At 35.3% G+C, this 25,130-nt stretch overlaps 1 protein-coding gene and 1 pseudogene across 1 annotated transcript; one reads left to right on the forward strand and one right to left on the reverse strand.

Annotated features, from left to right (window-relative positions):
* The first annotated feature begins 146 nt into the window (after nucleotides 1–146).
* Nucleotides 147–1,043, forward strand: LOC118999784 (olfactory receptor 4A15-like; annotated as a pseudogene).
* An 8,634-nt stretch (nucleotides 1,044–9,677) lies between these two features.
* Nucleotides 9,678–10,677, reverse strand: LOC118999788 (olfactory receptor 10AG1-like). Its single transcript, XM_037064521.1, has one exon. The coding sequence runs from the start codon at nucleotides 10,675–10,677 to the stop codon at nucleotides 9,736–9,738; it is 942 nt and encodes a 313-aa protein (XP_036920416.1). The 3' UTR covers nucleotides 9,678–9,735.
* Between the last annotated feature and the right edge of the window lie 14,453 nt (nucleotides 10,678–25,130).

Genomic DNA, 25,130 nt, shown 5'->3' on the forward strand with positions numbered 1-25,130 from the left:
AGAAATTACTGCAACATAATAAGTCATAATGCCTCTTTGTTGAATGAATAGACAAATTATCTTAAAATTTCAGGAAGTCACAAGTAATAATTATATTTGCAGGTAATTTTCTCCTGAACCCTGCAATAAGACATACAGAAAGACCTATGCAACAAAGGAACAATGTCACCGAGTTTATCCTCTTGGGGCTCACTGAGAGCCTTCAGGGCCAGAAAATATTATTTGTTGTGTTTTTGTCCATCTACATTGTGACACTGGCAGGCAACCTACTCATTGTTGACTGTCATGGTCAGCTCAACCCTGGCTGCCCCAATGTACGTCTTTCTTGGCTACTTGTCATTTATGGATGCTGTTTATTCTACAGCACTTACCCCAAATATGATTGTACACTTACTGTATGATATCAAAACCATTTCCTTCCAAGTTTGCCTGAGCCAGCTGTTCATGGGGCACTTATTTGGTGGTGCTGAGATTTAAGTCTTGGTGGTCATGGCCTATGACCGCTACATGGCCATCTGCAAACCCTTGCATTATTTGACCATCATGAACCAACAAGCTTGTGTTCTGCTGCTGTTGTTGGCCTGGCTTGGAGGTTTCTTACATGCTGTAGTTCAACTTCTCTTTGTTTACAACCTTCCCTTCTGTGGTCCCAATGTCATTGACCACTTCATGTGTGACATGTTCCCCTTATTAAAACTTGCCTGCACTGACACTTACTTTATTGGCCTCATTGTGCTTGCCAATGATGGGGGCATCTGTGTGGTCATCTTTGTGCTGTTACTCATCTCCTATGGGGCCATTCTGTACTCTCTGAGGAATCGTAACCAGGAAGGGAGGCGTAAAGCCTTATCTACCTGTGGCTCCCACATTACTGTGGTGGTCTGCTTCTTCGTTCCCTGCATATTCATATATGTGAGACCTTCTTCTACCTTACCCATTGATAAATCCCTGTGTTCTACACTGTTATCACCCCTATGTTAAGCCCCTTAATCTATACTCTGAGAAATTCAGAAATGAAAAGTGCCATGAAGAAACTTGGATGAGAAAAAGAAAATGAGGCAGCAGATAAATGTGTCACCTATTTTTAATGAAGAATTGATCCTTTCATAAAAACCATGTGAGGTTATTTAACTATAGCAAACCTGCAGACAGAAAAATACAAATTGAAGAGCTTCTTTCCTGCAGTATTACCTTGGATTTCTGAACGTCAGTCAAGGTCTACAGATACTACAATCTCCTCTCATTTTTAATAATTAACAATGCTTAGCAAACATATAAATTGAATCTGTAATGAGATTGAGAAATATCTGCCTATTAAAATATGCCCAAATATTATTACTTATAATTAGTTTCCAAGAATACTGAAGTGCATGATTTTGTAACCACTTTGCTTTACACCTGAAACTAATACAGAATAATACTGAATGTAAACTGTTATTAAAAATTAAAATTAAAAAAGAATACTGATGTTAGAAAGGTAACTTTATCATGGATCTTTATCATACAAAAATATCCATAAGACCATTACAGAATTGAATTAAGCCCCACACACTTTAGTAATCAAAAGGACATGGCTGAGTATGAGAATTACATAGGAGAACATTTAAAAGACTGAATTTTCACACCACCAAAGCCCAGTTCAGAATCCTACGTATAAATGCACTCCCTGAGTTACCTTTTTAATGAGAGAGCTATTCAATCCATGCTCTGGGCTGTGGAGCCTCTCCCTGTCTTCTGTGCACTGATACCATCTCTGTGGACACAGAGAGCAGGTAACGCACGCAGCATCACTGGACATCAGACTTCCCACGTGACCAACTTTGGCTGTGCTTACCTGAAATCTGATTCATCTGTCTTTCATAAAAATATTACCTTTCAAATTGTCAGGAATTTCAAAATGAATATGAACACCCTGAAACATAAAGAATTCTGACTCTTTTTTTAGTTATTGTTCAATTAAGTTGTCTCCATTTCCCCCCATTACTCTTCCCACTATTCTCTCCCATTATTCTTACCCACCCCCATCTTCCACATTCAACTCTCCCCACTGTCTTTGTCCATGGGTCCTTTATACATGTTCTTTACAACTTTCTCCTTCCTTCTGCCATTATCCCCTCCTCCCTCCACTTTGCTTACCATAATTATGAACTGAAAGCCAAAATACTCATTGCCAGAAGAATTTGTACTATTAACAAACAAATAGGAAATCAACATCTTGATGATAGAGAAAATTGTGTATGAATTATTTAGATAAATATTTTCCAGTTTGTGTTTCACAGCAATAAAAGTGAAATGGCGTTTACAACCTCATGATTCCTAGTCAGTTATGCTGGTCTGTCTTCACACAGCATTGTGAAACTTCAGGTTATCAGAGGGAAGGAGAACAATTTCATGCATACAGTTTATGATTTGAGTGTATCATTTCAACTCCTGAAAAAGCCGGTCATGTGAGTCCAAATATAGGCAAACACTCTCTGAGATAAGGACAAAGGAGGAATGTTGAGACATACCAGTTTCATGATTAATTTCTTTTTATATCCATATCTATTATATAGATAACAATATAGGTGCTATTCATTCTATTCTTTATAATTTCTAGTGTGTTTTTACCCTTTCTATAACAAAATGTATGCCTTTGAAAATAAGAACAGAAAAATACTGTGCCTCAAATTTTTAAAAAATATTTTTTATTGATTATGTTATTTCAGTTCCAGCAAAGCTATCACTTAGAATGTAAGGGCAGATAAAGTGCTTCCCAGATAAGGTCAAGTTAAAGGAGATCATCATCACCAAGCTCTTATTATATGAAATGTTAAAGGAACTTATCTAAGAAAAAGAAGAAGATCAAAAACTATGCCTCAAATTTTAAGAGCCAGTGGATGATGTGGACACATATGTGGCACATTCACAAATACCCAAAGGTGCATATATTTTACTCCAAAATTGCAGAAGATATTTACCTGTGGAAAATGCAGTTTGTTCTATTAGTCTAAGTCATATAACAAGACTCAAAGACATATAAAGATCCTCTGATGGCCCTGCTTTGTCTGCCTGGAAGCTTCTGTGCTTCCTCAAGACCAAAAAATGGTGTTGCTACCTCCTTCCAATCTGAGAGACTGTGGTGATGGTCCATTACAGCTCTTGACACTTTGTTCCACACTCATCTCATCTATTCATTTTGTACCTTTAGTGCTGCTCAAAATAATCATCATAATAGTCACTCACCACACATTTAGTGAGAGGAAAAGAAGGAAAAAGGAGTCAAAAGAGAATAAACCGTGAAAGACAATATAAAAGAGAAATGGAAAAGTAGAAATGCATTACAAAACAAAGAAAGACAAACAGGCATAAAATCCAAAGATTTACTTTGGGAGCCTGGAATCTACCCCTTATTAACCATAACATTAATTTATCTCTTATTGTGTCAGTTTTTCACCTATTAAAAGGAGGGATAAATATGCTACATTTAGGACTTCTGCAAAAGAAATAATTTTAAACTTAACTGTTACTGTTGTTATGTGATTTTATTATTCCCATGCAAGTATCATTAAGAGAAGTTTCAAAAACTTCCTCTTAAGGCAAAGGTTCTGAAAAATGACTCTAACCAAGTGAAGAGAAAAAGAGGACATGGGAACCAAATACAAGTGTTAAAAAGGCTGTCAGGTTTTTAAAAATTAAGTGAGGAGCTAAAAATATTAATCCTGACTGGTGTAGCTCAGTGGATTGCGCAATGGCCTGTGAAGCAAAGCATCGCCAGTTCGATTCGCAGTCAGGGTACATGCCTGGGATGCAGGCCGAGTCCCCAGTAAGGAGCACATGAGAAGCAACTACACATTGATGTTTCCCTCCCACTCTTTCTCCTTCCCTTCCCCTCTCTCTAAAAATAAATAAATAAATAAAATATTGAACATAAAGATTGAATTATTATTTAGTTTTCTTGTTTGTTTGGTGGGATGTATTGTTTATACATTTCATTAATTTACTTGCTACAAACATATTCCAATGCATGAAAAACTTACTCCTTCCAAATTGGACTCCATGACTGAGGGTAGAATTCTCTAAGAATCAGGAAACTTAATTTAAACCCAGTTAATTATTCAAAGCAATGCTTTGTAGAATGTTTTGCCTCACTAATTTTATGATTTATTTATTTTTATATCCATAATTCTAGCCAATATTAGACATCATAAAGCATTTGTTGAGAGTGAGAAGTGGGATTGAAATGAGAGAAGAAGAGAAGAAAGAGGAAGAAGAGAGGAGGGAGGGAGAGAGGGGAGAAAAAAGATGAGCCAAAGAGAGGAAAAGAGAAAAAATGGGGGAAGATAAATATGACTCTTTCTAATCTTTTAAGAAAAAAATTTAAGTAGGTGTGTCATAATATTTCCAACAAGTGTTGCACTAAAAATCTAAACTTTCTATCAAACTCATTTGTTGATTATGGCTCTTAGGCTAAATAGCAGTGAAAAATACTGACAAATAAATAACTCAGAGGTTGTTTTTACAAATTGGTTGGGAAAATAAATTATTCTAGCCCAACTCAGTATTCATGGTTGTAAACTACTGCCTTGTCATGAGTTGCTTCTTTGCCGAATCAATAATACTTAAAATCCATCAGGATGTTCTCTAATCAAGTCATGGCTATATAAATTTACTGTAAAAAAAACAAAGTGTTTCCAGAAATAGAAATGTTGAAGTAAAATTAAAAAGAAGAAAACTGTGCATCTATATACCAATGATAACCACATCCGGTTTGTCTAGGACCTGTCATCCTGACTGTTTGTTCAACTAATAAGAATCCCAAATAGTAGACACACACATGTCTTATTTAAAAGAAACCTGATTTTGGAGAAATGGGGAAGATTTCAGTAGCTCTAGCACATTTCTGTTTTTGTAGGACTTACAGAAATCTGTGTGTTTTAAGTGGTTATGTAGTAATTGATGTGATAGCCTTGCTACAGCCCCTAAGAACACGATCACTATTTTTAAAGCTAGGAAAACAAATCCAATTACCAAATCACCAGCAGTTGATTAAAGGTCTCTCGGATAAGGAACTTCTTGAAGACAATTCTTGAAGCATTTTTTCAGAGCAGAGCCTTAGACTTTGGTCCCTGGGACTCACCCTGCCTTCTCCTGGGCTTTCTGTAGAAACTCACATCTAGCTATAGAAAAGGTCAGGGGGAGATGTTGCCTTTGTGGTTCACTCTGCCAAGAAATTCTCGGTCCCACTCCTCAACTTCTTTACTTCTCACAACATAAAGACTTGAGTTTTACTCATGTGGGCAACTCACCTCTCTGCTGTTTTCTCCAGGGAAGAATAATTAATTTACAGAGTCTCTGCCAAGATGGCAACCAACTACCTCTCCCTTCACAATTTCACCAGGGTTAGGATTCATCTAAAGACTGGGATAATCATCAGACTACAGCCATGACCTGAATTCTTCATTTCTTTTTTTTTTCTAATAAATGTTCGTTGAACATCTAAGAGTACCAGGCAGTGTTGTTCAATGATAAAAATAAAAATAACTATTGAGTGACATATGCCAGGTCCATTGTTAAACACATGTTATAATAATAGCACCCTTTGTGATGGGTACTATTACAATTCCTAGTTTACCAATAAGACAATTGAAGCGCTATAAGTTTAGGTAAATTACACAGGACCAGGAGTGAGTAATGGCAGGACTGAAATTTAAACACAAATCTGCCTCCACAGCCCAGGTACTGTCCCTGATCTTGTATAACAAGCATCCAATTATTTACAAAAGAGAATGTGGTGAGCACTATAAAATAATAAAGGGTTCTAAGTTTTTGTCATATAAACAGGGGTGGAGGTAGAATGATCAGGGCAGATATTCTATGGAAGTAATAAAGCTGACGCCAAAAAAAAAAAAATCAACCAAGCTCTAGAGTACATAAGTAAGAGAGGGTCTGGGAAGATTACAAAATTGGGAATTGAGCTGCACTACATCTGTTGGTGAACTGTGCACAAGGTAACTGTGTGAGCCCACCTGGTATTTATAATTCCACCCTGTTATGAGTTAACTCAATCCATCACACTTTTCCAAACATGTACTCAAGAACACTACACTCTTTCACTGTCCCTAACTACTAGCTACAAATTCCTTGAGCAGAACAGTGATGATGCAGCAAACAACTGAGAAACCCCAGTTATAACTAGCTCACTAAAATGAGCAATAGCTTAGTTACAGAACATAGAGAGTGGATAAACACAAATCCACTCTCTAATATAAGCTGTGCCATGCATATGCTTTCTTACTTTGAAATAAGTTACTTAACCCTTCTTAGCCTCAATTTTTCTCATCTTCAAAGTGGGACTAATAATAGATGTCATTTTTGAGGGTTAAACAGATAGAATACTTAAACAGTTAAAACTAGACAAGAAATAACAGCCATATGTTTACTAATTCAAAAAAAAAAAAAAACACAGCATCCCAACCTTGAGATGAAATTTCCAGTAAGACTTTGAGAATGTATTTTCAAGTGACAAAAGAAATCTGCCTTCTCACACACTCATAAATACTTGCCCCTCACAGAATAACTAAACAGTCCCCTTCTGTCTCCCTGGAGCTGCTTGCTCTGCAGGCCTCCAGTGCAGATGCCTGCATCTGTGACTTGGGTGCATTCTTTAGGCTCAGGCGTCCATCCTGGTGGTGCTCCACAGCTGATATTGGTGTTTCTGGTTTGTAACTTTTTCTTTGCCATTTAATTTAAAGACTACATGCAGACAGTAACTGGGGAAATGGAATGGCTATGATATTATCAGACAAAAAATAAGACTTTTAGACAAAAAAAAATTTCACAAGAATAAAAGCAAGATCATATACAATGATAAAATATCAGTCCATAAAAAAGAGATATCATTATAAATACAAATGTAAAAATTGACATTAAAGGGAGAATAGACAGTTCTACAATAAGTGTTATAGATCTCAACATCCAATTTTCAACAATGTATAAAATAACTAGAGATAACATCATTAAGTAAATAGGGTATTTAAGCAACACTATAGACCAACTAGAACTAAAATATGTGTAACCCAAACACACTGGAATACACCTTCTTCTCAAGTGAACATGACAAATTCTTCAGGCTCAGCTACAGGTTAGGTCACTAAACAAGGTTCAATAAATTTAAAATGATTGAATCGTCTAGGGTATCTATTCCCACCACAAAGGGGTGGAATTAGAAAGTAATAACATAAAGGAAACTGAAAATTCACCAATATGTAGAAATGACACAACACACTGTTAAACAACCAATGTGTCAAAGGAAAAACACAAAGGAAATTAGAAAATATCTTGAGACAAATGGGAATGAAAATACAACACACCAAACTAAGGGAATGTGAAAACAGCAGTTCCCAGAGAAAAAAAATCTGTGAATACCTATGCTGTAAAAAAAAAAAAAGATCTCACCTTAATAGATAAGAAAAATAACAAAATGTTAAACTAAAAGCAAGTGGAGGGAATAAAATAACTATTAGAGTAGAAAAATGAAATAGAGAACATAAATAAAGAGAACCAACCAAACCAAAAGCTTGGTTCTTTGAAAAAATGACAAATACTTAGGAAATGTAATCAAGAACAACGGAGATGACACTAATTATTAAAATGAGGAATGAAAGTAAGGATGTTACTAGCAAAATTATAGAGATTGTTAAAATAAGAAAATACTAAGCAAGCTAAGTGCCCGGCAATAACTGAGTGGATAAAAAAATGTTACTCCAGTAACTGAGTGGTACTTTTATAAAATGAAATACTGCACAGCAGAAAGAAGGAGCTCCTGCTCTTAATGAGAGCATGGATGGAACTGGAGAGCATTATGCTAAGTGAAATGAGCCAGGCAGTGAAAGACAAATACCACATGATCTCACCTAAAAGTGGAACCTAATCAACAAAACAAACAAGAAAGAAAAATATAATCAGAAACATTGAAATAAAGAACAAACTATCAGTTACTAGAGGGGAAAGGGGAGAAGAATAATGGCGGAAAATAAGGGAAGGTCCATCAAGGAACATGTATGGAAGACACATAGACAGAGCCACAGAGGGTGGATTTAATTGTGGGAGGCATGGACAGGTAAGGCAGGGGCTGGTGGTGGTGTGAAAATGAAGACAACTGTACTTGAACAACAATAAAAAATATCTACTAGAGATATTAATAATTACAAATATTTTTCTTTTTGTTAGTTATCTCTTCTCTCTCAAACATTTTTTTGTATTATACTGGAAGGGCAATGAAAATGAAGGACTTTTCCATTTATGTCTCAGTTCTTCCCACCTATGATAGTTTTAGGGTTATGCAATTCCTGCTTGGAAATTTTCTTGGAGTTTTTTGTTGTTATTACAGGTTTCTTTCTTTTTCCCCCCTGTATGTACTCATTCCCATTAGATTTTTATAGTTTCTGATAGCTGAATTTTTCTTAGAATCTTGGTGATTCATTGATTGCTTTGCTCTCAGCCAAGATTATTTTTTCCCTAGGTTTATACAAGGGTTGTTCATACATCATCTGGCTGTTTTCCTCTAGGAAGAAAGTAGTATTGCTCTTGTCTATGTAGGTGGAGTGAGTCATTCCCATGTAAATGCAAGCAAAATTGACACACTTTTAATTGGAAAAAACTTGAAGAACTTTGCAAGCTTCATCACATTCTTTCTGATCCCGCAGGGATCTGTTGCCTGTCTCTGTCAAGGGCTCATTAGCTAAACACTCAAGTTTGAAAATAATATTCACAGAAAAACCCACACATAATGTTGTGATTTTACTCACAATGAATCAAATTATTGTCTGCTTTGTATGAGTACATAAATACCACATGTTTATTGTAATACAATGCCGAATTCCAGTAAAACAAAGGAAAGTAGTGAAATTATTTACTCTGAGAGTCCCATAGTTAACATTGATGATTATATTCTTATTGATCAATTCTAATGTGTGTGCATCCTTGGCGCACAAAGTATGAGTGTGATACCTGTGTTTTTATAGGAGATGCTCACTTTTATAAACATTTATTTCCTTTTCCTTAGATTTCCTCTTCCATTTCTTATCTCTAAGAAAATATGCTTTAAAACAGTAACTTGTGAACATTCCTGTGACTATTCCAAGCTCTTCTTATTATATGCAAATATTTTAATAATAATAGTTGTTCTATCATATCAGTGAATTATATTATATAAAATATTTGATATACACACAAACACTGCCTAATATTCACTGGTATCATTGTAGCAACATCATTTATTGTATAAAACTACATTCCTAATAAAAGACGCTTTTTTCCCCAAAACACATAATTTCTCTATTGAGTCATTGCTAGGCCTAAATATACATAAAATGTTAATTAATATTCTACTAGAAGCCTGGCTTAAAAAACTTCAGTGACAAATTATGAAAATGAGTGACATAGTTTCCAATAATGATATAGCAGAGACTATATTATAATTGAATCCATTACATTGATCCTTGTGAAAAATTCTTACTGAGAAGGAACATTTCACAGTAAAATTACACCATTTACCTAAGAATGATTCACTATTTCTGAACACTTCTATAACTGTATAACCAAAGTCAGAAAGTTTCTCAAAGTTTTAACTAACTTTTAATTTGGAAATAGATAAATTGAGTTTAAGATAAATAGCTCTTGAAATATTATTAAAGATCTGTGAGACATCAATCAACTCCTGTAAATAGACTCATTTTTTATAAGTGAAGTAGACTATTTCCATAGCAGTTTCTTCAGTGCCTTTATGACATCCTTGTTTCTTAAACTGTATATCATGGGGTTAAATAAGGGAGTTGAGATAGTGTAGAAAAGAGAAAGCACTTTGTTGGTTCCTCCTGAGTCTTGGGTCTTGGGTGTAAAATATGTGATAGTGGCTGATCCAAAGAATAGTGTCACCACTATAAGATGTGATGAGCAGGTGGAGAAGGTTTTGGTCCGACTTGTGGCTGATGGCAGTTTAAGAATCGTAGAGATGACTTTGCCATAGGATAGAAGAATCAACAGAAAGGGAACTGCGGCAAACATCATAGCAACTATGTAGACCATCATTTCATTTACAGTGGTGTTCCCACAGGCCAACTTGATTATTGGGGGGATGTCACAGACAAAGTGGTTGATGAGGTTAGAACCACAAAAGGACAGAGAGAAAGTCAGGAATGTCTGCCCTATTTGGACTGGAACGCCACCCAGCCAAGAACCAGCCACCAGCCAGACACAGACCTTGTGGTTCATAATTAGGGGATAGTGTAGAGGGTGACAAATGGCCACGTAGCGGTCATAGGCCATGATGACCAGAAGCAAACACTCAGTGACAGCCAGCATGAGGAAGAAGCACATTTGTGTAGCACAGGCAACTAAAGATATTCTTCTTCTCTGGGTCCAAAGATTCATGAGCATTCTGGGAAGAATAACTGACACGTAGCACATTTCCAAAAAGGAAAAATTGCCCAGTAAAAAATACATTGGGGTCTGGAGAGCAGGGTCCAGTTTTGTTATTAGAAATACAGTGCCATTGCCTACCAATATCATGATATAGATGATTAAGAATAACCCAAAGAGAAACCACTGGAGATGGGGAACATCAGCAAAGTCCAGGAGAATAAATTCCATTGGTTTAGTCAGATTTCCCTCTGGTGGTTTTTCTTGGTGCTTCATCTGCGGACAGAGGAAATTAACAGTGTGCTTTTATTTTTACCCTCATGGATGAATGCCTCTTCTTTAAATTGTATCTGGACTTGCAGATTGGTTTTAACGATCACTGCAGTGGTTTCCAATTAATACATTTCTCATTTACTCAGTGTAGATATTACAGGTTATCACTGTAAAATTCCTTTAAAGTATTTTAAGATCATTGTTTATACTTTCTGAATACAACCCAGGCCAAACCAAACTATGTCTTGCTCAAGACAGACACTGGAGAAATTGGGAGTCGTTGAAGACAGACCCACAGCTTTGCCATATAATCTCCCCTTTCATGACTTATGCTTCTTCACAATCCAGCTTTATATTTAAATTTGTCTTCCTGTACTTGAACAACAATAAAAATCAAAAGTATTTAATAGAAAAAGAAAAAAGTTATCTTCCTTATACTTTTTCAACTGCCTATTGCAACCCTTAATTTCTCTTCCATCATTTAATTACTTTGAACATATATGTCCTTATTATACAGTTCATATTATTAGGAACCTGACAGAGAGAGAGAGAGAGAGAGAGAGAGAGAGAGAGAATTTTATTGCATATAGCAGAATAAAACAAATTATTTTTAGTAGAATACTCAGTGGGGAATATAAGAGTACTCTATTCTGGAAAATCTGCATGAGAACACAGATGCAGAGAGAAGCAGGAAAGAGGGAAACCCTGGACACACAGAACTGGCCTAGAATGTGTGTGTTACCTGGTTACTTGTGTGCATGTGTGTGGGCAGAGGGGAAATATCTTATCTGGGATGTTTACCCAGTGTGCTGGGTGCCCCTCCACGATTTCTATTGTTCTTTGAAAACAGCACTTAGGTGACCATTTCTAAACTCACTTTATTTTTAGATGTAAAGATACTGACACTGACTAATGGCAGATGCTGTGATCATTTGCACAAAAGTGTTTTCCCCCAATGTATTGCTATTTTAATTTGGATAGCTTAAAAAAATTGGAACATTTGCACAAATGTTTTATGATGGCAAGTCAGAGCATAGGATGTTTTTTTAATTATTGGACTTGAGTGTGAATCCAAAGTCCAAACTCTGTGAAATTAAGCAGTTGTTTATATTTTCTAAGTTTTACTTCCAATAATATGATTGGTAAAAATGCCTATCACTTTTAATCTGTTATTGGTCATGGTTCCATAATTATAATTATGAATGAGTTATATTCTTAAATTTGTATTCCTCAGGATTGTAACACATTGCCTAGTAAAATTGTACTTAATAAAGTTATTGAGTTCCTTGTTGGTAATTACTTTTTCCCATTGCTTTCCATTTATTTCACCAGGACCAGGACTGGAGTAACAGTGAGTGACACCTTTGGATATAAAATTTGAGAGGCACTGACTCACTTTCAAGAGTGGCTGATTCTGCATTCACTTCTCTGTCCTGGTGTGTTTGAACCATGTCCCCTAAATAGAGGGTAACTATAGTGTTATGGATGGGGAATGTAATTCTACCAAGATGGACAGGATTTGAATTATGATTTCCCCACCTGCCAGCTGTGTGACCTCTTGCACATTACTTAATACTCTGTGCCACAGTTCACTCGAGTTTATAATCGGCTAACAAACATATAAATACTTAGGATTGTAACATGGATTAATTCACTTAATGTATCCAAAAGCAACTTGAAGAACTCCTCACATTTCTAAAAGTATTTGTATATACTAGCTATTATTGTTTTTATTACAAACTAGATTTTATTTTTCTACATTTTACTCTGTGGTCTAAACTGGGTGAAAAAATACCCTCTAATTTACTTTATTTGTGTATCACATGTTTAATTTAGGAAAGGAATGACATCTTAAAGCAGTTATTAGAGTTTTCTAAAATTCTTCATGAGTTCTCTGCCAATATTCTTGTTTATATTCTTATCTCTAATCTGTGGAACTAATACTAAGACCAGACATCACTATCCAGTCTTTAGTGTTGCAATCTGGCTACTTCCTTTTGGAAGCCTTTTTCTCTTACTATCATAAATGATCTGAGAGATGAGGACTGTGAGTATTTTTCTACTTGAGACCAATATACATCTTAGAACATGCCTGATTCCAAAACTCAGTAAACATGAAACACTTTTTAAGTGAAATCATTATTCTTCAAAGGGAGAAAAGAGTTAAACTACAATGTAATCCAACTTTTAAAAAATATTTCATGTATTTGTTTTTAGAGGGGGAGGAAGAGAGAAAGAGAGGGAGAAAAACATCAATTGGTTGCCTCTCACACATCCCAACCAGGGATCTGGCTTGTAACTGAGGCATATTCCCTGACTGGAAATCAAACCAGTGACTTTTCAGTACATAGGTTGGCACTCAACCCACTGAGCCACACCAGCCTGGGGGTAATCCAGTTTTTACATATCACGTATATGAACAGAAGCATTTAATGCAAGTTATTTAACTCATTACTTCAATCAAGTGACTTTTGGTGCTAAAGATACATATATATATGTATATATATATATATACATATATATATATGTATATGTGTATATATATATATGTATATCTTTATTATATGATATACACACATATATATATATTTTTAATGGCACAAAACCAATCTTTGGTAATAAAATCATAAATTTATAAAATATGCAAGATATGTGCATGTTTTTCTCTAGAGAAGAACAAGGTAGAAAAAATACATCTACTTTTCTGTGTTTTAACAAGATTATCTACATTACTATTCTTTCTTATAAATGTTTAAGTTCTTATTATTCAAGGAAATAAAATTCAATCTTTAATAGTTTTATTGAAATTCCAGCCTTCATTTCTTGAATAAATCTAAATAATTAAAAGAATGTTTCAATTCGTTGCATATAAGAAGTTACCTAAGCTTCAGCTATATTTATATATTTGATATAAAATGTGAAATTAAATCTTGAAATCAGTAAAATACTTAACTTTTTATATTGAATAGTACTCAATTTTGTCTTTTGTTGCCACTAAAACAAATGTTCTTTGGATTTTCTAATGACTAGACATTTGTTTCATGGATTGTTCTACTTCAAATCTCCTATTACAATAATATCAAGCTGAAAGCATAAATATTAAACTTATTTGTTACATGTTTGCTGAAAATGAAGTTTTCTATAGTATTATCTATACCTAGAAAATACTCTTCAGTATTACGGTTTTCAGTATTCTGAAGTGATTTCACATCATTATTTATCATTTCTGTATACATTGCATTTAACAGAATTACAATATGCAGGAGTTGCTTCACTGCAATGACACATATCCTACTATAAGTTAAATATTAACTTTAAATTTAAAAACATACTAAAGCTTAGTATCAGTATAAAGTAGTTGATATTTACCTTTTTTATTTGGGATGTAGATGATTTTTCTCACTATAGAGGGTTTAAATATTTAAATTAATGTAGGTGAAATCACTGTTTCATGCACCTTAGAAGAGTGTGTTGTTTCTAAACAAAAGATGCTCTTTAAATAAAAGTAGTCATCTCTGCCCCAGGGATGTGTCTTCCACCTGACACATTTACATTTTTAATTAAAACAATACTTTTGGCACTGTCTGATTTGCTGTGTGTGTTTTTTCCCTGAAAGCTCTCACTTTACCCAGAATTCCCCTTCCTCAGTCTCTCCGTGGAGTAGAGTGCTCAGTGCACCTTATTTTTTAGACACAAGAGCATGCTGAGCAATACTACTTGAGACCATCCAATATTGACACACATTCGATTTTTACCTTATTTAATATAAGTGCTCTGTATAGAGCATCTGCGACCATTAGATGGAAATATTAAAGTTGTTTTTCTTACAAGGATTTCAAGGAAGATTCCATTTATTTATTTATTTATTTATTTATTTATTTATTTATTTATTTATTTTAGAGGCGTGGAAAAGGAGGGAGAGAGCGAGAGAAGCATCCATGTGCAAGGGATACAGCCCTGGCTGGTGTAGCTCAGTGGATTGAGCGCAGACCTGTGAAGCAAAAGGTCGCTGGTTGGATTCCCAGTCAGGGCACATGCCTGGGTTGCAGGCCAGGTCCCCAGTGGGGGACCCATGAGAGGCAACCACACATTGATGTTTCTCTTCCACTCTTCCTCCTTCCTATCCCCTCTCTAAAATAAATAAAATATTTTTAAAAGGGGATACATCAATTGGTCCCCAACTGGGCACCTGGCTTGCAAACCAGGCATGTGCCTGGACTGGGAATCAAATCAGTGACCTTCTGGTTTGCAGGCTGGTGCTCAATCCACTGAGCCACACCAGACAAGGCAAACTTGTTTTATTTTTTTTAAACATTCTTTTCTAACTGGTTCCTTGATTACTAAAACCTGGCCCATGTAACAGTTGTAATAAGTGTTCTGAAGACAGAACACTTATTATTTATATATACAGAACTCATGCATCTATTTCTTCATGACCACCAGAGCAAACCTGAGATTTAGTCGTTGATTGTATTTGTTAAACATAGTCCAAAATTTAATATTTTAGCTCAAGATTAATATTAATAAGGAGGAAGTTTTTCCTATTTTTGAAGAGTATTGCCGTCATTTAATTCATCTAACATCTTTAAGTTGTGAATAGTTTCAAACTTTACTTCTAGTAAAATGAGAGTCCAGTGAAAGTCCATCTGAGATGATAGGAAAGAGGCCAAGCAAACAGGCTTTAATTGTGGGAAAGACATGTTTTGTTCAATGCTTACATTGTTTTAAGAATCTTGGGTTGGAATAAATTTCTCATGACAAAAACAAGATGCTGCTCCCTTTTATATAGTAAATGGTCATTGCTAAAGGTTTACGCTACTGAGGAAAATACACTTACAAGACAGGAAAATCTTTTAGTCATGTGACATGGGAGAGTGACTAGGAGAGTTTCTTACAAATATCAGGAGTCATTTGCCATCAGGAAAGGCCAGGGAGGAGTGGGCAGTGAGATGCCTCAGAGTAGCAGGAGGTGACACAGCACAGCGCCAGAGGGAGGGGCAGGCAGGGCAGACTACTGCAGGTGCGCATCCAAGTGGCTCCGCTGACATGGAGTTCTAAGCTTCGTTATTAGCACAGTGTAGTATCATGCATGGCTAGAGAGATCTCCTGGTGCCAGAGCATACATTTCAGAAAAAGGCTCAAATACAAATGGGAATGTATCATTCAACAAAGAGAGCTCACCAAATTGGCCAGTTATGGACTACTACTACTGGGAGAACTTAGCAGCCTTAGAAAAAAATAATAAATAATAAACTTTTCCTAATCCCTTATACTACAGCAAGAAAAACTCCCAATAATACACAAATTTAAATATTAGAAAGTGAAATGATAAAGGTCTTCTACTTTTTTGCTAAAAATTAGTTTATTAACCTATTTGCCTTTGTATTATTTTTGTAATTTATACCTATGTATTTCATTTTTAAAATTTATTTAATTATTGTTCAAGTACAATTTTCTGTCTTATACTCCCATCCCAGCCTACCCCTCACCTTACTTTTTGTCCATGTGTCCTTTATACTTGTTCCTGTGAATCCTTCTCACTTTCCCCTGAAATTCTTTCCCCTCTCCCCTCTGGTCCCTGTGAAAAATTTTTAATAATTTTGGAGTAAGAAAAATTTAACTATAACCCAAAATTTAGAAAGCAGGGCACAAAAGTTAAAAATATTCTTTGCAAAATAAATAGTTCTGTATTATAAAATGAAACAAACCCCCAAAGTGAAGTCAAATAGATTGATAGAATGGAAAAGTAATTACAAATAATATCTCAAATAAAGTGCTTTTATTCTTAAATACTGAGGATCAGTCAAAAAAAAAAACCCCAAACCAAACAGGTGAAGAAACATTTCACAGAAAAGCTAACAAAGTATTTTTTAAACATTTTGACTCAACTTTAATTGTAAATAATTAAAATTTAATTTGAACAAGGAATTAGTTAAAAAACGAGACATTTTCCGTGTCTCTTATATGTATAAAGAGGAAGCAGGCACCATTCACCAACATCACAATTTTGTTCACTTTTTGAATGAATCAGCAAAATTTGCAGACATATGAAGTGATTCAGTAACATGATATTGCATCAGCCACAGATTATAATCCAACTAAATATAAAAAATCACTTGCTGGGCTATCACTTTCTGGGTTTATGAACCTTAATTTTGATATTGTCACATATATTTTTTCTCCCAGAGTTCTCTGATGTCTCTAAAAGACAAGTTTTTAATTTATGCAAATTTTCCCAGTGATTGCAATAAGAAGACTGCTTTGCCATGACTAGTGATCCTAACTGGTCATGGATGTTATTTCCTTATTTGTTGGAAAACATATGTGGCCTGGTTTGGAGTAAGTCCTTGAATAGGTTTGACTCATTTTTCCCCCAAAATTCAGTAGTATCACCACTCTGGAATATATTTTTGTTGTGGATTATTTTTTTGAGGTAAAGGGAAATTAAGTTTCCTGATATAGTTTCAGGAAAAATAGAAGTGTGGCATTGTTACTGGTGGAAAACAAGTTGTGCAGTGTCTAAAGGAAAAGGATTTCTTGAGACATGCATGGGAGGTTGGGGGTCTGTGGTACGATTTCTCTATGAGGTAGAATTAAGGGGTTCCCCTTCTGACTTCCCGATGTCCCATCTTCATCCATCTCACAATGGAAAAAGTCCAATATTGTCTGCACTAGGGCCAGGATGCAAGCCACTGCCCAGAGTTTGTGTTCTGTATTCAAGTCCAGTCCATTTCAGACAGGGAAAGTCAAGAACCATATGATATCACTCATATGTGGGATGTGAAAGTGAAAACCACAGATGAACAAAGAAGACTAACAAACAAAAACTCAGGCACAGACAGCAGTGTGGTGGTGACTAGAAGGAAGAGGGGTGGGTGGGTTAGTAGTAAGTGGTAAAGGGGGTCAAATAAGTGGTGAAGGAAGATGTAAATTGAGTGGTAGGAATCTTGTGGTAGGCACACTGTGCAATATGCAGACGATGTATCATAGAACTGTACACTTGAAACGTACACAATCTCATTAATCAATGTCACTCCAATAAATGTAATTAATAGATAAAGTAAAATAAAATGAAAGAATTCTCTAGATAGAAGCAGGCTGTCGGCTAAGGTGCTATCTTGGTGCACATTCCTGCATCCATGAGAGCTCCCGTCAGTCCACACCATTTACCCCTGTGGCATGGCTGATACTGATTTATTTTTTTTTTAAATGTGTGTTTCTGAGGAGTGTGTTATAGATCTCATTTGATTTTAATATGCCTTTTACTGGTTACTAATGAGCTATTTTCATTTTCTTGTTCATTTGGATTACCCTCTTTTGGGAAACTCCCCTTCAGGTTTCCTGTCAATTTTTCTCTCAAGTTTCTGTGTTTTGAATTTAGAGCAGCCCTTTATATGTGGTGTATACAGCATTTTGCATTGAAAATTTCACTCTGAATGGCTTCTTTGCATGAAGAATACTTCTTTGTCAATTCCATTCAACATAGCAGTGCTTTCCACTATGGCTACTAATCTTACTAAAACTACTTTTCTCACAGTCAAGGCCATAAAATATATTACTTTGGAAAAGAGTCATGCTGCCCTTAATATTTAGTCTTAAAGATTATCTGAATATTTGTGTTAATTATGTGAAGCAAGGGTCACTTTATACACATTTATACTAATTTAAATTAATGTAACTTGATAAAATGCCATCTTTTTTACACTGCAAACTTTTACATATTCAAACCTATTCATGTTCTACAGTCATTCAGCAATTATTCTCAAAAGGCTTTCCATATATAGTATTTTTTTACTGGCTGACTTCTTTTTAATTGAATAATAACAACGAATGGAGAGAGGAGCCAAGATATACACTATGATTTTTGTAGGGAATATTGGGGCTTGAATTACTAGAGAAAAGATACTGTACTTTTTCTGTAAATAGTTTCAAATGAGCAGAAAATTTTTGCTGACAGAGAGGAGTCCACTAACCATAGGGTTTTTTAAATATTAGTTTCTTATTGGAAATATTACCATTTGGGATACTAGAAAGTTCAGTGGAAAATAACAACTTCAAGAATAAGTAATGACAATCAATTCACTATGAAGCAGAAAAAGAAAATACAAACTAACTTTTACTCAGACACAAGCAGAGTTAAGTGGGGGGAAAGAAAATGCATTCAAATCAGTGACTGATCCATTGAACATTAAGGTACCACTTTCATCCTGTCACCTTTATTCCTCAGAATATGTATCATGGAATTAAACATCAGGGTGACAATGATATAGAAAAGAGAGAGACATTTGTCTGTCCTGGAAGAATGTTTGGATTTGGGTCATGAATGCTTGGTTAGCGGAACAAAGCCACAACTGTGTTGTGAGAAGAGCAAGTAGAGAAAGTGTGGGCTCATCCTGTTGCTAATAGCAACTTCAGGGTGGTGGAAACGATTTTACTGTAGGAGCCAAGTATTGGGTAGGGGATCATAACAAACAGCACAGGAACTGTAAAGACAGGAAACTCCTGCAGGAAAGTGTCCCCTCAGTACAGCTTGAACACTGGGAGCATGTCTCAGAAGTGACTCATTTAGTTAGATCCACAAAGAGGCAGAGAGTAAACATGGCACATCTGCCCCAACTTGACGGGAACTCCATTCATCCCACAGTCAGTCATCATCAGCCAGATGCAGAGCTGGTGCTTCATAAGGAGAGGACACCTCAGAATCTCATAAGTGGCCACACTCCTGTCACAGAATGTCACTGTCAGGAAAAAGAATTCCATGTGCCCAATCATTAGGATAAAACACACTTTTGTTACATGAACAATAAAAAATTAATTTCTTTTGTGAGTGCAAATGTTTATGTATATTCTACAAAGAGTGAGAAATACATATCAGATTTCCAGGAAGAAAAAATTACTGAGGAAAAACCACATTGGAGTTTGGAGAGTCTGGTCAGCTCTGATTATGAGAATAATGATGCCTTTTCCCTTGAGCACTATTACACAAACACGAAAAAATCACAAAAAATGATTCAGAGATTGGGGATACAATAAAATCCCCCAATAGTGAATCAAAGTGAAATTTGAAGTGAAGTGAAATTTGCTTCTGGTTCGTATTTTTTGATGTTCCATCTGCAAAAAATAGTGACATTAATCGATTATCCTTCTGATTATTTTTATTGCCTAGAGGAGACTGATAACTTAATATATAACATCATTATTTCCATTCAATGGCAACATTTTATATCTTAATATTATAGAGAAAATCTGAATGCAACGGTGAATATATGCTAAATCTAAACATAGCGACACACTGAAATATATAATAAGTTTGCATTTAGATGCAATTGAACGGTTTAGAAATAGCATTTTTAGCTTTCGTCTGTGGACAGAGCAAAGTGAGCCTTTTTACCCCACATATTACAGAGTCCTTCATTAGAAACGTTTCTGTCCATCACAGTTCTGAGTGGGGTGCTAACCATACTATTCTGCCTTGTGCTTCTGGTCACAGGACGCTTCCAGGTGCCCTTTGACAAGCAGAGCGTGTGCATTCCCAAACTGGAACGCTGCTGTAGCACTTTCTCATTCTGCATGGACTTTTCCCCAGAGTTTTATTCTGGTTTAACTTTCTGAATGTATCTATAAAAATCAAATACATGATGTTATCACCAGGCATTATGTTTCAACAACTTTCATTGACTCAATCCCATCACTCAGCAGAGAGTCGATAAATGTATTCTGACCTATAAATTGGTTAACTGGAAGTTAACTTACGCAGGATATTGCATGGCTAATATTAGAGGAAGGTTGCCTTGTGCATATGACCTGATGTGTCTTGCTGTCTGTGATTAGCTGTACTCACTAAAACAATTCTCATTTTAATAATTATCTGAGATACATGGAGAAATCCAAATTGAACAGAATAATTATTATAAAATATAATTGTTAGCCCTGGCTGGTGTAGCTCAGTGGATTAAGCGCGGGACTGCAAACCAGATGATCGCGGTTTGATTCCCAGTGAGGGCACATGCCTGGGTTGCAGGCCAGTTCCCGGTTCCCAGCAGGGGACGCATGAGAGGCAACCATACATTGATATTTCTTTCTCTCTCCTTCCCTTCCCCTCTAAGATAAATAAATTATATATATATACATATACATATATATATATATATACATATACATATACATATACATATACATATACATATACATATATATTTATATATATAATTGTTAGGCAGTTGCTCACCAATATCAAGTACTAAAATATTGGCTTCAGGTTTTTAGTTCACCTTTTAAGGTATTAAGGACTGTGGAAACTAATGTAGAGAAAACAACTTCCAAATGGAGTCTGAGCCACTATCCCAGACACATGGCCTTGTGTGTCTTACATCTCAATCAAACCTTCAGAATGTTTGGGCAGAATAACCTTTACAGTGGGCCAAAGCAACATTGTATTCCAACTGTTTTCAGAACTAACAGGGAAGCAGACATCCTGACTGCAATACTGAAAATTAGAGACATTCTCAGAATTAGCTCCATTATGTGTAGCTATAGACTAACTTAGCTTCTTTGCACCTATAGAAATTTCTTCCTTGGCTTGTTAGCATCCATAGAAAGTCCTTCATTCTATTCATGGAATTATTTTCCTTCCCTTTCACATAAATATTCCTTTTCTCCATTGCATGACCCAAACACTATTTGGATTTCTGCCTTCATCAGTGCTACCTAAATAGCTATTCTCGGATCCAAAATAAATGCTGTTACTTCTCACTTTGGCTTTTTATTTTTAAGGATAACAGAAACCCACCCCCATAAAGGAATAAGGTAGTTTGGAAAATAAAGTTTAGAAAGAAAAAACTGTATGTGTTTTGAAGCAAGTAAAAGTACAAACAGAAAAATAAGGTGACAAAGAAATGAGAAATACTATGTTTCTCTACTATCTTAATTTTACTATTCTTAACAAGAAAGTCACTTCTAAAAAGATATTTGGGGTTAAAAAAGTCAGGGATATAATCTCCCTTAATGCAATACATATCTTTTTCTATGGTGAGTCATAGAAGCACCTATACATAAAGATAAACCAGTATTGTTCTTATTAAAAAGCATTTGGTCCAAATAACTTTCAGTTATTTACCTGATTAATTATTCACACAAACATACTGTGTTTAGGTAGGGTTTTATGATCTCTATAGCACTTTAGTACCAGTTCATTTTCAATTTCCTGTATCATAATAAAAGTGAGAAATCCAGATTTTCAGCTTTGATTTGAGCACAGACTTTGAGGTTAAATATGTCTTCTTCAACATGGTATTTTCTGAATTTTGTTTCTCATAATTTTACAGTGTTCTAAAAGAACCAAAAATATCAATACAACAATCAGATTGATATAAAATAATGTGTACGTTCTCGTCCAGATTTAGTTGTAGCTGCTTCTTTCCTGCTCCATGTAACAGTTTAAGTACATGTGCTTTTGCATGTGTATGTAAGAAACGTTTGTTTTAATAATTGATTTTTCCCATCACAACTGAAACTAGTATGTCTTGGTTAAAATAGGACCAATGGGCATCATGATACATTTTGTAAGGTGTAACAAAACTACCAAGGATACTCAACCCTGTTAATTTACTGGTGGCTTTCAACTGTCATAATGGGGGTTTGACAATCCTGGCATTATTATATGAGGGAAACTGCAGCCTCACCTCAAAACTTCTCATCCTCTGACCTCTCCAGAAACCTGGATTCTTTACACACTTCATTCAATTCCAGGTAAGCCGCAGTAGGCATGTAGGAGGCAAAAAGAAAAATTTCCTAGGAAGTTCCTGCTGCTGAGTGTCTTTCAGACCTCTCATACCTGCCTGCATCAGAGAAAATGCACCTGCAGAGTTGCCCAGAGGCTTCACATGACCCCAAGCTACCTCTGCAAGCTCCTTACACACATTTGATAAGAGCATTTCATGGATAGCAAATATTCATGTGATCAATTATTTCACATAATCAGTGAAAGAATTTTCCTAACTGGATTGATATGGCAAAATCTCAAAAATTTTTATGCATTTGTTTTATTGTCATTAATTGAGTAGATTTAAATTATCTTAAGTTACTTCATGTATGCCTTATTTAGTGCTTTAATTCTCAACATTTTAGTGTCTTTCATATTTAAGCTTTTGCTTTTTTTACTTTGTCATTTTTGAATTTGTTTGAATTATTTGGCAGCAAAACATGAAAAGCATTTTATACATATTTTTGGTACTAAAAAAAAGCACAGGCCCAACTGATTAATTTACCACTAATGTAATCTCTGTTCATTTTGATTTGTCCAAGATCAGAAACTCATGTCATTCTTTATAAGATCTTTAGATTTTTAATTATCTTTCTCATTTTTCAAATATAGAACCTCTTCACTGATTTAATATCTATTAACATTTTTCTTTTGATGATTGTTTTATTAATAGCAATTTAATATTCACTTATAGTCATTTATTTTTAACTATGTGCATTTTAAATAATCTTGCATTCATGCACCTAAATGTGTATTATACAGGCCTCTTAGGTTTTTTTTGAAGGTAAGGTACATATATACAATGGAATACAAAAAGTCATAAGAAAAGGTGAAACAGTGCCATCTGAGATAATGTGGAGGCACCTTGAGAATGTTGTGCTAAACCAATAAATCAGACAGGAAAAGTTAAGAGCCATATAATTTCACTCATTGTGAGAAATAAAACGAAAAGTAACAAATAAACAAGAAAGACAAAACTCGTAGATAGACAACTGTATGGTGGTTCCCAGAGAGAAGAGAAAAGGGGGCAGTAAAGGGTGAAGGGGGTCAAACATATGGGGGCAGAAGACGACTTGACCTTGGGTGGGGAACACTCAATGCAGTGAGCAGATGATGTATCATAGAATCTCACCCTTGAAACCTATATAATTTTATTAACCAATGTCACCTAATACACTTCATTGAAAAAGACTCTTAATGTTATATATTGATTCTTTTTAATTCAAAAAAATCTGTTGTTTCTTTAAAAAATCAAAGATAATTTGGTTAATACTGAAATTTCTCTGCCAAATGCTGAATATCCTTAAGACAATTAATAAGAGTCAGAAAGGGTGAAATGGAAGAATATTCTTTACTATGTTTTTTTTATATTTATTGCATAAAATGTTACTTCTTTTAACTTACATAGTACATTCTCTCTAATAAATGTAAGCTCTAAATAAAATTAATTAAACATCATAAATTATTTGAAATCCTATTACTATGAAGAAGCCAATATTTTTTTCTAGTACAGACAACAGACTGGTTGGTGGTTGCCAGACACAGGGTGGTAGGTAGACAAAGTGGATGACGGTGGGCAAAAAGTACAAGCTTCTGGTTGTTAATAAGTAATTCTTAGGGATGTTGTTGCCATGGTGAATTTAGTTAACAGTACTGTATTGCACATGTGGAAGTAGCTAGGAGAGTAGACCTTAGTCACAGTTCTAGAACTCAGAGTCCAAAATCACAGTGTTAGCAAGGTCTTACTCCTTCTGAAGGCTGTAGGGAGAATCATTCTTGCTTCTTCCAGTTTTTGGTGGCCCTTGACCTTCTTGTTGGCATCTTTCTTGGCTGCATCACTCCAATCTCTGCTTCTACCTTCACATGATATTCTTCTCTGTGTTTCTGTATCTGTTTTCTAAATTTTCTGTGCCTTTCTGCCTCAAAAGGACACTGGCCATAGGGTTTAGTGCCCACCTTAAGTTAGGATGATCTCATTCTCTGAAATCTGCAAAGGCCACATTTGTAGGCTCTAGGTGAACATATATTTAAAGGGGCCTACATTCAACCAGATTCACAGTGATATGGATAGTTTAGAGTAAAAATTTCAGATACGTCTAATACTAAATAGATATCACTAAAGCAAAACCAGCAGCTACAAAAGGAGGGGATGATGTAAAAACAGAAGAGAGTGCTGAGATACTAGAGGAGGGAACACTCTCAGGATTTGTAGTCATAAAGCACCATGGGCAGCAACAAGAGCTAGAAAGGAGGGGAAATGCAAAGCAGACACTAAGCTTTCCTTGCTTCCACCATCTTGGCTGCTGCTGGATTTTCTCATTGTCCAAATCCAACCCAACCTGCAGAGCAGGTCAGTAAACATATCTGAAGGAATGAGAAGATTAAAAAAAATTATCACAGAACATAACTCTCATCCCTGATTATATAACACAGTCAGTTAACATTGTATTGCTAGGGCAATCTCCTTAACTCTGCAGTTCATAAAGAGAGGAAAGATGAATTCTTCAGATTAAATTCTTGCAATTGAGATAATCTCAACTTTGATTATAGAGAAGGGCTTTCCTTAACCTTATGAAACTAAAACCACTTAACGGATTGTGAGTTTTCTATGATGATGTTCGTGATCCTCATTTAAAAACGTCAGAACAAAATTATATTTTTCTGTTGTATCTACATGGCCAACACATAAGAAAAG

Source organism: Sturnira hondurensis, unplaced genomic scaffold (assembly GCF_014824575.4).
Source record: "Sturnira hondurensis isolate 20B ecotype Veracruz unplaced genomic scaffold, ASM1482457v3 Scaffold0015418, whole genome shotgun sequence".
In the NCBI taxonomy this organism is placed as follows: Eukaryota; Metazoa; Chordata; class Mammalia; order Chiroptera; family Phyllostomidae; genus Sturnira; species Sturnira hondurensis.

Excerpts from the sequence above, each read along its gene's own strand:
- LOC118999788 (XM_037064521.1), bottom strand. The coding sequence starts at position 10,677 with ATGAAGCACCAAGAAAAACCACCAGAGGGAAATCTGACTAAACCAATG.